At 30.2% G+C, this 13,124-nt stretch overlaps 1 protein-coding gene across 1 annotated transcript in view; it reads right to left on the bottom strand.

Annotated features, from left to right (window-relative positions):
* Positions 1–2,654: 2,654 nt before the first annotated feature.
* LOC100198489 (uncharacterized) overlaps positions 2,655–13,124 on the bottom strand; it is a 36,996-nt gene continuing 26,526 nt past the window's right edge. The window contains exon 5 of the mRNA XM_065792999.1: positions 2,655–2,828. Within this exon, the coding sequence (XP_065649071.1) occupies positions 2,733–2,828 (96 nt within the window). The 3' untranslated portion in view covers positions 2,655–2,732. The remainder of the gene's footprint in view (positions 2,829–13,124) is intronic.

Consider the following 13,124-nt stretch of genomic DNA (forward strand, 5'->3'; position numbering starts at 1 on the left):
AAGTAGGACTATTTATCTCTAGTCGGCAAATTAGAGAATTTAAGGAATAATCGGCATAACCAGTAAAACACTCCCCGCTCCACACTTGAACTAACAAATATGTCAATTAATAGTATTTTTTTTAATAAAAAGGGAGTGTGATTGAATAACTTTAATTTAAGATGATTGCGCGGTATTTCATTGAAAACTATGTTCTCCTGCGTAGTGGGTTCTAATCGTGTTAGTTGTCTCGTTCGGTACTTATGCAATTGGAGTCCATAAATTGAATTGGGGTTGTTGGCAGACTTTCTGACAGCTACCACTGGAGAAATGACCAGATCCCTGTAAATTTCTCCAAGATTATTGAAAAAAAGTATCAAAAAAAATTTGCGCCCTAATAACTTGTGCGCCTGGAGCATTTGCTCCAACTGCTCCACGGTAGCTATGTCTCTGGATCTAAACAATCTTCTGCCAGATGCCTTGTTTATTTTGTCTTTTATTAATATACTATTAGGGGTCGTCCGTAAATTACGTCATACAAATTTGAACCTTAACACCCTAATCACAGTCACGTTTACTGACCCCCTCCCAAAATTACGAAAAAATATAACCCCTCTTCTCCTCCAAATCAAATGAATACATTTAACGATTATTCAATGTTACTTGGAAAATCATTATTTGTACGCTCGTACAAATAATAAGCCCACAAAAAACCATTTGTGCAAAAAATGTTTAAATTATTTTTGTAACAGTAGTATACTGGCGTAGAGCCGTGATTGGTTAAATTTCTGTATTTTGAGACGCGGCTAAATAAAATGAGGGTTTAACTCTTATAGAGAACAAACTTTTTAGTTTTGATATATTTTATTTGAAAGTTGTTCTATATGTTTTAGCTATTATTGATGTTTAATTGTCTCTATATTTATTTATATTTTTTATTTAAGTTTCACAGAATAATAATCATTGTGTACATAAATTAAACTAATACGCGCGTAGTCACAATGTAGTTACATACATCAACTGACTTAAATAGGTAAAGGAAAGTGGAGTGTACACATTAGGGTTATGACTTTTTTTCAACCTCATGCTCCTGTACTGCAGTTTGATTAACTTTTACCTAAAAAGCACGAAATGAACTATTATTTGCATATCTTTTGAAAAAAATTTACCCCTTAATTGAAAAATCGACATGTCAAAATCAACTTTTCAATGGCGGGATGAACTTTTTTCAAAAGATATGCAAATAATAGTTCATTTCGTACTTTTTAGGTAAAAGTTCAATAAACTACAGTAAAAGAGCATGGGGTTGAAAAAAAGTCATAACCCTAGTATAAATATATTCTTTTTTTGCACTCCTAAAGTTTGATATAAAGTTGTATAAATTAACAGCGACTAAACGGAGAATAGCCTCCAAAGATAATTTTTAGAGAATAGCCTCCAAAGATTAATTTTTAGAGAATAGCCTCCAAAGATTAATTTTTAATAAATCTACTATTTAAATAGCTTCTTTAGCAATAAGTTAGTGTCGAGGTGCAGGTTATGTTAACATTATATTTAATGCTAATGCGTATTAAGTATTTTTATTTAATAATTATATTATTACTTTTTCATTGATCATATATTGATGAAATATAAAATATGACGCAGCAGAGTTTAAATTAATCTACTTAAATTCAAGTCAATTTGAATAGTCAATTTCAATAAAATTAAGTCAATGTAAAACGTCAATTTCAATTTATGTTAAATTGGAGTAGCCGCAGTCGAGTGTACATTGAAGGTCTATGTTTTAGGCTAGACACTTTTCAAATCAAAGATTTTCAAGATTAAGAACTTAATAATAAAAAACAAATGTTGCGTCACAAATTGAATACCTACCCCCCTCCCCCGTAACAAATCGTCAAAAACCGCTAACCCGTCTCTATCGCGTGACGTAATTGTGGACGATCCTGTTTATATGCACAGTAATACGGTTAACAAATCTAAACCAGTAATTAAAAAAAAATTAAACAGAAATAAATAAAAAAGGTTATGGAGAGTTATATTTTGAATCTTATGTGACCCCTTGCGACCATTGTGAGTGATTTATTTTAACTCTATATTTTGGTATTTTGGATAATTATGGTAATTTTTTTTTTTTTTTAATACCATGTAAGTATGTTACCCAGCTAACACAAAACGTTCAAGTAAGTTTGACAAACGTTGCGAACGTTTGAGCACGTTCTATGAACGTCATAGAACGTTCGCAACGTTTGATGAACGTTTTGTGTTAGCTAAGGTTAATGCATGGGAAAAAAAGTTAAAGTACGAATATTTAATATTAACTAAAGCGAAACAAACAACTATCTACCAATCAACTTGGGGATTTGGTTAATGTTACGTCTGAGAAAATTGTTGTGTCGAGAGAACTGTCAACTCATCAATGATTCAATAAAGGTTTTTAATCAGTATCCCACTTTCTGAGTGAAAAATGATAGGGTGTTTTTAAACCCTAACTAAATGTACTGTTTAGCCCTATGTTTTTTAGCGTAATGATTTATATATTTCACTATTAATGCAATATGTAACTCTTTGTTTTATAAAGTGTAGTATGCTTTCTTTTTTTTTTTTGAAAACATTTTTCTGCTTAGTAAGTTTTTATAACTTCGGGATGCGGAGGCTTCCTATTAAACCGAAACTTTAATAAAGAACATTTTTAAATATTCATAACATAGAAAAACCAATTTTATTCAAAAAAAAAAAAAAAAAAAAAAAAATCAGTCTAAAGGATAAAGTTCTTTAAGCCAGGGACGAGCAAGATATTGAGAGCCATCAAATAACTCAAAATAGTCAATTATATCTGGATGATCAACCTGAAACAGAAAATGTTAGTAAAGTAAAAAAAAAAATTTATTTGAAAATAAAAAACAAAAATAACAAAAAACTAACATTTTCTTTTCTGAACAAAATAATATTCGCACATTATAAACTATATCCTATGTTTTATATAAATACAACAATGTTCAAATTGAATTAATACTTTACGTGAAGCAATTTAAATCAATGTAAATAAAAAAATTTACTTAAGGTGGTACAACACTAGGTACTAAAAACTAGGAAACTAAAAATTTTTTTTTAATTTTTCAATTTTGCATAAAATATGTGTCAAATTAATCAAAGAACGTTTAGCCAAAGTTTCAGAGCTGAATAATTTATCTTTCTTTAGATATGAGCATTTTATTAGAACACTAAGTATCTTTTTTTCCTTAGCAACGGAGATACTAAATATTTAACATGGTTGTTAAATATTTAGTATCTCTTAATGTTAAATATCCCTAAAAATAAGCTCAATTTTACTGAAGTCTTCAAGCTTTGTAAGCTTGATGTCACTTCTATGTTTTCCGAATTGAAATTCAATTAAAAGTCATTGTTCTTAACCATTAAACACGTTTTGTAACAGTTAACAGAATTGAAAGATTTGGAGTGTTATTGTTTGTTTACACTTTGGATTTATATTATATTATATTATATTATATTATATATATATATATAAAGTATTGGGCAAAACATTTGCAACCAACATCGAACAATGCTAAAAAGTGTTCCTAATTTTACATGTCTTAAAAACGAAACGAACTATACTACCACAGCAAACAGTTCAGGAGTCTGGAGTCTTAGCATGCCATGACATGAGCAATCAGCTGACAGGTGACAGCACACAGGCAGAATTTCGTTGACAAGTGCCATTTTGCAGCGGACAAAACAAGTGCAACTTTTTTGGTTAGTTTCATTTTCTAAAGTCTGGTCCGTGTCAACGTCACGGAGGTTTTTTTAATAATTAAAGGAAGTATCCAGAAGTTTCCGGAAGCATGCAGAAGCTTCCAGAAGAAGCATCTGGAAGCATCCAGTAGCATCCAGAAACATCCAGACGCATCCAGAAGCATCGAAAAGAAGCATCTAGAATCTTCCAGAACAGGTTCACACAGGTTCATTTTACTATATAAGAGACATGTAAATCGACATGTAATTCAGTCAGTATATGGAAGTCAATCAGTCAGTATTATCAAGACAGTTTATCGAAGTGAGTTTTATCGAAGAACATCAATACAAGAAGTGAAATACAACAAGTGTTTCATTACATCAATACAGTCCACATCCAACCAAGACGTTGTGTTCCACAGAGCATTATTGTATCATCACAAGGTAAATGTAACACGGTAAGCCTTGAGAAGCGTGATTATTTTTATTATTTTTATGACTTCAAGTGCAAAAATGGCTCCCGACAGTCTTGGATTGGAACTAAGAAAGAAAATTATTGGCGATTACGTAAGTGGAATGTCACAAAAAAGTATTTGTGATAAATATCGCGTGAAAAAATGGACCGTATCAAGACTATGTTCCAAATATCGTTCTACGGGGAAGTTGGCAGCAGATAACAAAGGTGGAAGACCGCGTTCCACCACTTCTAGAGAGGATTCTATAATCGTCAGATCCGTCAAGAAGGATCCCTGGATATCATCAGTCGAGATACAAGACCAATTAGAGCTGCCTGTATCGGACCGAACAATCAGACGATGTGCTGTTGAAGCCGGATTGTTTTCTCGACGCCCTGCAAAGAAACCGCTGATTTCACTAAAAAACCAGAAGAAAAGACTCCTGTTTGCTAGTGATTTCGCCGGTTATCCGGTTTTTCGGTTAACCGGATTTTCTTCGAATATCAAATATCTATTTTCGAATAATAAAAACCGACTTAAAATTTTTATAGAAAGTAACAACTTACTTATGACGCATATTGTTTGACATATCTTAATTGATAAAAGATTATAAACTTCTTTTATTAATTTAAATGTTAATTTAATCAGTTTTGTTTGATAATATATTCTTATAACAATTTACAATAGAAATCTCAAAGTATTACTTATTACCTATGCAACTTTAACAATTCATTTTTAAGAAAGATTTTTCGGAATATTCTGGAACTTTTTTTGCTTACACTCAGCGTGTTTTTTGAACCAATAGAATTCGTTTATTTGTAGATTTGGCGGTATTTTAGTGTTATCAAATGTTCTCTAAATTATTTTTCCGGACCAAGATGTTTTGAGAACATTCAAGTTTATCCATGCTTCAATCTATGTCCGCATAACAATAAGTTTTTTAAATACACGCAATTTAACTTTATAACATCTTTCTTTTCCTGATCAAATGTTTTTATATGAGAGAATGCTTTTAAAAATCCGCTGATATTAAAACATTTTGATATAAAAAAATTTGCAGGGCTTATAAATTGTAATTATATTAAGTTAAACGTTAGAATGTTCCGTGACGTCAAGTGGCTTTGTAATTATAGTGCATATATATTTGATAGTGGTTGTTAATTTTTCCCACCCACCCCAAGCTTATTAAGACCCCCCCGTTTATTAATTTTTACTTGTTATCAAAGTTAAATTTATATCCTTAGATTTAAAAAAAAAACTCTATGAAAATCGGCCTAAAAATTAAAAAATAATTATATCAGTTACAAATAAAAACAAAAAGTTCAGCGAAAACAAGCTTTAAATCGTCGAACTTAGTTTATTTCTCACCAAAGTAAAAGCAAATTAAATTATATTGAAATTATGATAAAACGGCTGATAGAAAATGTGCATTTGACAGCAAGCCGCGCTAGAATTAAAAAGTTTTATTCGTGTTTTGTAAAAAACTTTTTAATTTGAATTTATAAATTAAAATTTTTTATAAAAAATCCCCCCTCCTTTTATTAACCCCCTCCGTAACCGAATAGTCGGTTAACCGCAAAATGATGGGAACTGTTATCCGGTTTTTGAAACGGTTAACCGGCGAAATCACTACTGTTTGCTACATATCATATTGACTGGAATGTGCAGAAATGGCGAACTGTCCTGTTCAGTGATGAATCGAAGTTCAACATCATTGGGAGCGATGGCATTTACCGTGTACGTCGACCGGCCGGAAAACGCCTCGATTTACGTTACTGCCATAAGACCGTGAAGTATGGTGGAGGCAATGTAATGGTCTGGGGTGTTTTTCTGCTAACGGTCTAGGTCCAATACATCGAAACGATGGAATAATGGACCGTTTCATGTATAAAAATATCCTGAAAGATGTTATGTTACCTCATGCTGAATGGAATATGACAATAAAATGGGTTTTTCAGCAAGACAACGATCCGAAACACACTGCAAAAGTAGTCAAGCAGTGGTTTCAAGACAACGACCTATCGGTGATGGATTGGCCGCCTCAATCTCCGGATTTCAACCCTATCGAGAACCTGTGGGAGATCGTCAACCACAGAATAAATCGTGAAGGTGTTCGTAATAAGGATCAACTGTTTGAACAAATCCAAAAGACCTGGGCAGCGATTCCACAAAGTTTCATTGATCACCTGATCGAATCTATGCCTCGAAGATGCAAGGCTGTGATCAACAACAAAGGATTCGCCACGAAATATTGATAGCGAAATACAGCTTGGTCAACATTTTGTCGAGTTGCACTTGTTTTGTCCAGAAGGAAATCAACTTTTTTTAATACTTTTGATTAATTTATTTATTTTCGTGTACAAATAATGAACTTTGTGATGAATAAAACTTGAAGAACTTTGTCTCTAAACAGTTACATAGTTATTTCTCTAAATTGAAAAAATGCAGCACTTTTTTATAAAGAAACTAAATTAGCATTATTTGGTTGCACTCGTTTTGTCCGATACTGTATATATATATATATATATATATATATATATATATATATATATATATATATATATATATATATATATATATATATATATATATATATATATATATATATATATATATATATATATATATATATATATATATATACATATATATATATATATTTATATATATATATATAAATTCAATAAAAGAAATGCCAAATAAACAAAATAGTACTAGAAAGAAGAGCAGAAAATGGAATGGGTTTAAACCATCTGATATTCTCAAATCAAAACCTGCAGATCAGGAGATTTCTTGTTTACCTCAAGAAAGTTAGATGTATCATTCAGCTCGGATAAATGTGAATCTGACGACTATTTTATACTTATTACTATTTTATTGTTAAAGAAATGAATTGCACACACTGTTTGCCCCAATTACTTTATTGGATATTTTTTAATCAAAGATAACGTTGGTTCTCGCATGGGCTTTTGTCATTTACTTAAGATGAAGGGTACAAAGCGTAACTTTTCTAAAAATTTTAGAACTTCACCAAAGTCAAAGAATTCTTTAAACACAAATGAGTTTCCTATTGATACTGTTAAAAAAGAACTTTCATCTCTAGAATCACCATATGAGATCAACCTGCGAGCTGTCATCGGATTGCGAGAAATAGGTGCTGGTCATGAGTCGATGAAAACTTCTTCCTTTTGTATGAATCTTTATTGTTTGTCGCCTAATGGCTTTAATAAGTTAAATAAAACTGCCATGTTAGTATACAAAATTGCTGCTGAGGAAAGTATGCAAAAAGCTGCTTTTGAAACCAAATCAATAAACAACTCTCTTGAAATGAAAAAAGTTAGAATTTCTATTGATGGTTCATGGCAAAAGCGAGGTCATAATTCGTTGAATGGTGTTGTAACTGATGTTTGTAGTGATAAATGTATTGATGCAGAGATATTTACTAAACATTGCAATGGATGTAAAATGTGGAGATCTAAAATAGAAACTCCAGAGTATGTGTTGGTTGGTTGATCACCAGTGTGAATCGAATCACAAGGGTTCATCAGGTAGTATGGAATCTGTAGGAGCTGTGGCTATGTTTAAGAGATCTTTACAAAAAAATAAGTTGATATATGAAGAATATCTAGGAGATGGGGATACATTTTATTTTAATGATGTAATAGTAGCAGATCATTACAAAGAGTATCGTATTATGGCTGTAAAACTGGAATGTGTTGGACATGTTCAATAACGGTTAAGAACATGTCTACGAAACCTTGTCAAAGCCCAAAAAGGTGCTAAAAAACCAATATCAGGCAGAGGTAAACTCACTGAAAACTGCATTAATTCAATGCAAAATATCTATGGTCTTGCAACCAGATCTAATGTGGAAAACTCGTATTCAATGAAGAAAGCAGTTTATGCCATACTTTTCCACTTCACCGATTTTCTTGATTCCTACACACGCCACCAGTTTTGTCCTCGTGGAAAATATAGTTGGTGCAAATACTGGACTCCAAATCAAAAGAATTATAAACCCAAATCTACCATACCTCTGCGGATAAAAGATTTAATTCTACCAATAATTATAAATTTACAATCAGATGAACTGTTATCAAAATGTTTACGTGGAAACACACAAAATGCTAATGAGGCACTTAATGGACTTATTTGGGCTCGTATATCAAAAAGCATTTTTGTTTCTAAATCAAGACTGGAAATGGGAACGTATTCAGCTATTTTAGCATACAATGATGGTGCAAAGGGTGTTATTAGTGTTTTTAGACATTTTGATTTACATGGTAAGGTATAAAATATTTTAGCTTTAATAGCATTGTTCATTTGATCTGAAATTTTCAGATCAAATGAACAATGCTAACTCAATGCAAAAATAAATAAAATATGAGGAAAATCTACATAACTCATCATTTACTTTGATATTTAAAAAATCATAAGTGTACAAATTTTAGAGTAAGTGTTATTTAACAGTGAAAAGAAAAAACGAAGGAAATTGCTTTAAAGAATAAGATTATCTAAGAATAAAAAAAATATAAGAAAAATATTGAATGGTATAAAAGAATGAAAAGATTGAAGAAAAAATCAAACAAGAAAAAGAATAAAAGAATAAATCGAACAAATAGATTTAATAAAAAATAACAACAATTATAAGCAAAGTACCAAGTTAATAGAAAAAAAAAAAATTCGAAAAATGTTTGAAATAATAATAAAAAGTACTAATTAAAACAAAAATATATCACCGCTAATTTTTCTGCGCCTTTCTTTTTCCGCCAAAAATAACAAAAAAATATTTTTTTGTTGATTAAGTTTGCCTTTTCGTTTGCGTTCAGTTTGTTATTATTTGTGTTGTTGTTGCTAACTATTTCACTGTGGACTAGTGACCACCATGTTAAGTTGTTCCCCAGGCCTGATTTTTCTTTTTCAATAGTTGGGTATACTTTAGTAGACACCATTTATGACATTAAAAACTTCTGAGTGATTGGACTAAGTCAAAAGAAATTCGCTCAAAAATGTTTATTTTTAACAATAAAAATCTTAATAAATTAGGTGAAAACTCGGTTTAAAGTCTGCAAAATTATTAAATTGTGTATACAATGGCAGACTGTTTACATAAAACGTGTACTGTTTGTCTTACACAGTTTGGTAAAAAGTCATCTAAAAATCAAAAGATCACTCCAGCAATTAAAACAAAGATAAAAACTTTTGTCTGGAGCCAGTATAGCTTAGATGAAACCAACTATCCCAGGGTTATTTGTAACAATTGCCACAGAAACCTCTATGATCTCGACAAGAACAACTCAATGCAACTAAGGCATGGTTTTTCCGAACAAAAATATAAGTTTTGTCAATTACTATATATGTAAGTTTTTTCATCAAAAAGTATGACATATTTGGTATGTTTGGAAAGATTATTTTAACCACTATTATAATCTGGTAAAAGTAATGCAACTATAAAAAATCGTCAAGCGTAGTTTTATTTAGAAAAGATGTAATTTTTACCATAAAGCACCTTGGGGCTTGGCTATAAATAAGTCTATGGATTCGATTTTTTCATAAAAGCACGTATTGGTGTTTGATTTCAATGAATGTAACTTGACACTTATAATCAGACATTATTTGGGAAAATTATCCATGAAAAACCATTTTTTATGAAAATTGAAGTTATTATTTTCAATACCACACCTAAATGAGTATGTTTGACAATAATGTCACGTTAGATTCAGATAAACTATGGTAGTGTTACTTTTTCTACAAGAGCCGTTTTTGCATAAATAATCATAACTTTTAGCACCATTCAAAAAACAGTTTTCGGTATTAAGTATCATTTTTTGAAATACTCGGAACTTATTCGTCCAACTTGTAAAAATAATTCATTCCATTCAGAATGCGTAAACAATTAAAAAACAGAAGCGGTAAACTTTATAAACAAATTACTTTCATTTTCAAACTCTTTTCTTTTTTATATCAGTTTTTAAATCTTTAATTGACATTTGGTTTCTTTTATTTCTATAACAATAATTTAAAAGTAACTTAATTTTCTTTCAACTTATTGTTATAAAAACTATTATATCTTTGAATACTAAGTCGATACAAATAGCTATTATGGCTTCAGTAATTTATTAAGATAAATACTTTTTGTTGTGAGCACAGCGCAAAATGAAATATATATTACATAATTCATTCCAATTGCTTTTAAAAGTAGCATTTTTTTTTTTAAATAACCAACACAAATGTATTACATTGTAATTGGGTTTATAACTTATGTCAAACAAACACTTATACTTATGTCAAACAAACACTTATAAATATCTTTATAATTATATTGATATATCTCCTGCAAAACTGTTATAACAGACGCTTCGGTTGTTTATATTATTTTGCCATTATTTAAGAATTCTTTGTTCGCATAAATTAAATACCAATAAATAAAAAGTTGCTCTGTTTGCCACTAACAACCAGTCAGATTTGTTTAAAATTATTGGCTTTTTTTTTCGACTTTGTTCTATGCCTTAGTTGCATTGAGAAGGTGGGGAAGATATCCAAGGTAAAATTCATGTTAATCTGTTTTTTATATATAATAATTATTATTACTTTCTAGTTAATAATTTGTTTTATTTTGAAAAAAATAGAATATAATTTTTTTCGTAATACATCTTATTATACATATACAAAAAATAATGTGTTATTAAAAAACTTTTAGTTTTTCTATTGTATGCGTATAACTTTATACATTATATATACAGCACTATAAGTATATGTATACACATATACTTAGTATAAGTATGACATGCATTGAGGTATTTGAGTATAATGTGTATGTATGTAGTATATACATATAAGTTATACAAAACACGTATATAAGATATTGTATAAGATAAACAACTATTTACTGTTTATAGTGTAAGCCTAAAATTTAATTATATAGTATATATAGTTAAATGTTAGGCTTACATAGTGTGAATAGACTAAAATACCATTTAGTATGCTAACATAATATCACTTACTGGCCAATATTTCTTCCATTATTTTAGATTGATAGATTGCATCTTAGAAGATCATCAAATATCAATTGTTGATGAAATCAATGCTTCTAATGATTCTGAACGCACAAAGTCTTCTGGACTATCTTCAACATGTTTTAGTTTTGTAGGTTAGAATTTTATATTATTGTTGTTTTATTTTTTCATATATACAATGCTTCATATATAAATGCATAACAAAATTGATTGTACTTAATAAAATATTTATTTAGTTCAATTGTTTTTAAATAAAAATATTTAGTGCAAGGAGTGGCTCATATCTGTACAGAGAGCAGAGCTGTCAACAATCTCATTGAAGCAGCAGAACAGCTTGGACTTAAATATTCAGAATGGATAGCCTCAGGCAAGCATATTAAGCTGTTCTTTTAATATAAATACACATTTTAAAATTCTAAATAATAAATATTTTATTAAAGTATATTGTCAGGTATACTTAAGCACAAGATAGAAGTTGAAAATATTTGTAGAGGACACAACTTTCAGCTGGCTACTCAAGGGTCTCCTTTGAACATTGTGGTTGGGACCTGACAAAAAAACTGACCGAATTGATCTAAAACAGGTGTCCTTTGGTACTGTTATGAAGTTGGTTAAATTTCAAAAAATAAAACAAAGAATTTTTGTTCAAAATATGGATCTAGTATAGGAACTCAAACCTGTATTGAAGCGAATAAAATAAAAAATCTTTGAAAGTTGAGGTCGCTATAACTGATGGAGAAGAAGTCATTACTAGAACATTGGTTCATGTAATAGATACATTTACATTTATACAGCACATCATTACAGAAAGAGAAATAGATCCACATTTCTCTTTATTTTATTGAGAATAGCTATGGATTCAGGTCAGGGATTCCTTAAAGTTACTGTAAATGTTTTTAATCCCCTGAAAAAATCTTCTTTAGATTTAGAGCTAGATGATGCTGGAGTAAAGATATCCTTTCTTATAGCAATTGTTGAGGAGGTTTCTGAAGCTAACGATAATCTTTGGAAACTTATTGAGCCTCTGAATTTAAACGATGTAAAGTTTTATGTTGCATTTGATCTTAAATGTATAAATTCAGTGTTTGGAATTAGTTATCATGCTGGGAAATACAGTTGTTTATATTGTGAGGGATCCTGCAGTCTTGAGCCTGGTATCAAGAGAACACTTAGGTCCTTAGATGAGCACTACAACAACTTTACCCTTGACAGAAAGAAGAAGTTAAAAATGTCACACTTTGAAAATGTTATAAATCCAAGACTTAAGTACAAAGAGGAAGACTAAAACTTTTCTTTAGGAGTTGGTTCCTGTTCCTTAGCTCCATGTTCTAATGGGAATAGTAAGTAAACTTGCAGTACTTCTAGCTAGTGTATGAACTTTGTTTGAGAAGTGGTTACAATCAAATTACATCATGTTTTGAGGATACCAAGGCGTAGGACTTTACAGAAACAATGCAAGCAAGTTCCTGAAGTTGGTGGATATACTTGAAAGAGATATTATAAACAATGGAAAATATGACTTATTACTAATAGTAAACTGTCTTAGAAGGTTTAAATGTCTTCAAGCAGAAGCGTTTAGTATGGTACCAGGGGATAACATAAGCACTGCTGTTCTGGAGTTTAAAAAGTACTATGCAGATTTGATTGAATACGTGCATGCCACATTCGAGGGTATCGAGCTCAGAAGAACAGGATTCGCTATTCATCATGAATTCAAAAAAACACGGAATAGATACAAATGAAGAGATAAACATAGATTTTGCAAAATGGTTAAAATCTAGAGTTGTTTAGTTTGCATCAAAAAACATTAAATAAATTGAATAGTTATATATTTTAATTTAATGTTTATAATTTCAAGTATATATTGTAAAGTATATTATTTATAGCATTTGGACTTATAATATAATTAACATAAAGCTTTCTTATTTTGTGCTTTTGT

This window comes from Hydra vulgaris, chromosome 03, assembly GCF_038396675.1.
Source record: "Hydra vulgaris chromosome 03, alternate assembly HydraT2T_AEP".
NCBI classification, from domain to species: domain Eukaryota; kingdom Metazoa; phylum Cnidaria; class Hydrozoa; order Anthoathecata; family Hydridae; genus Hydra; species Hydra vulgaris.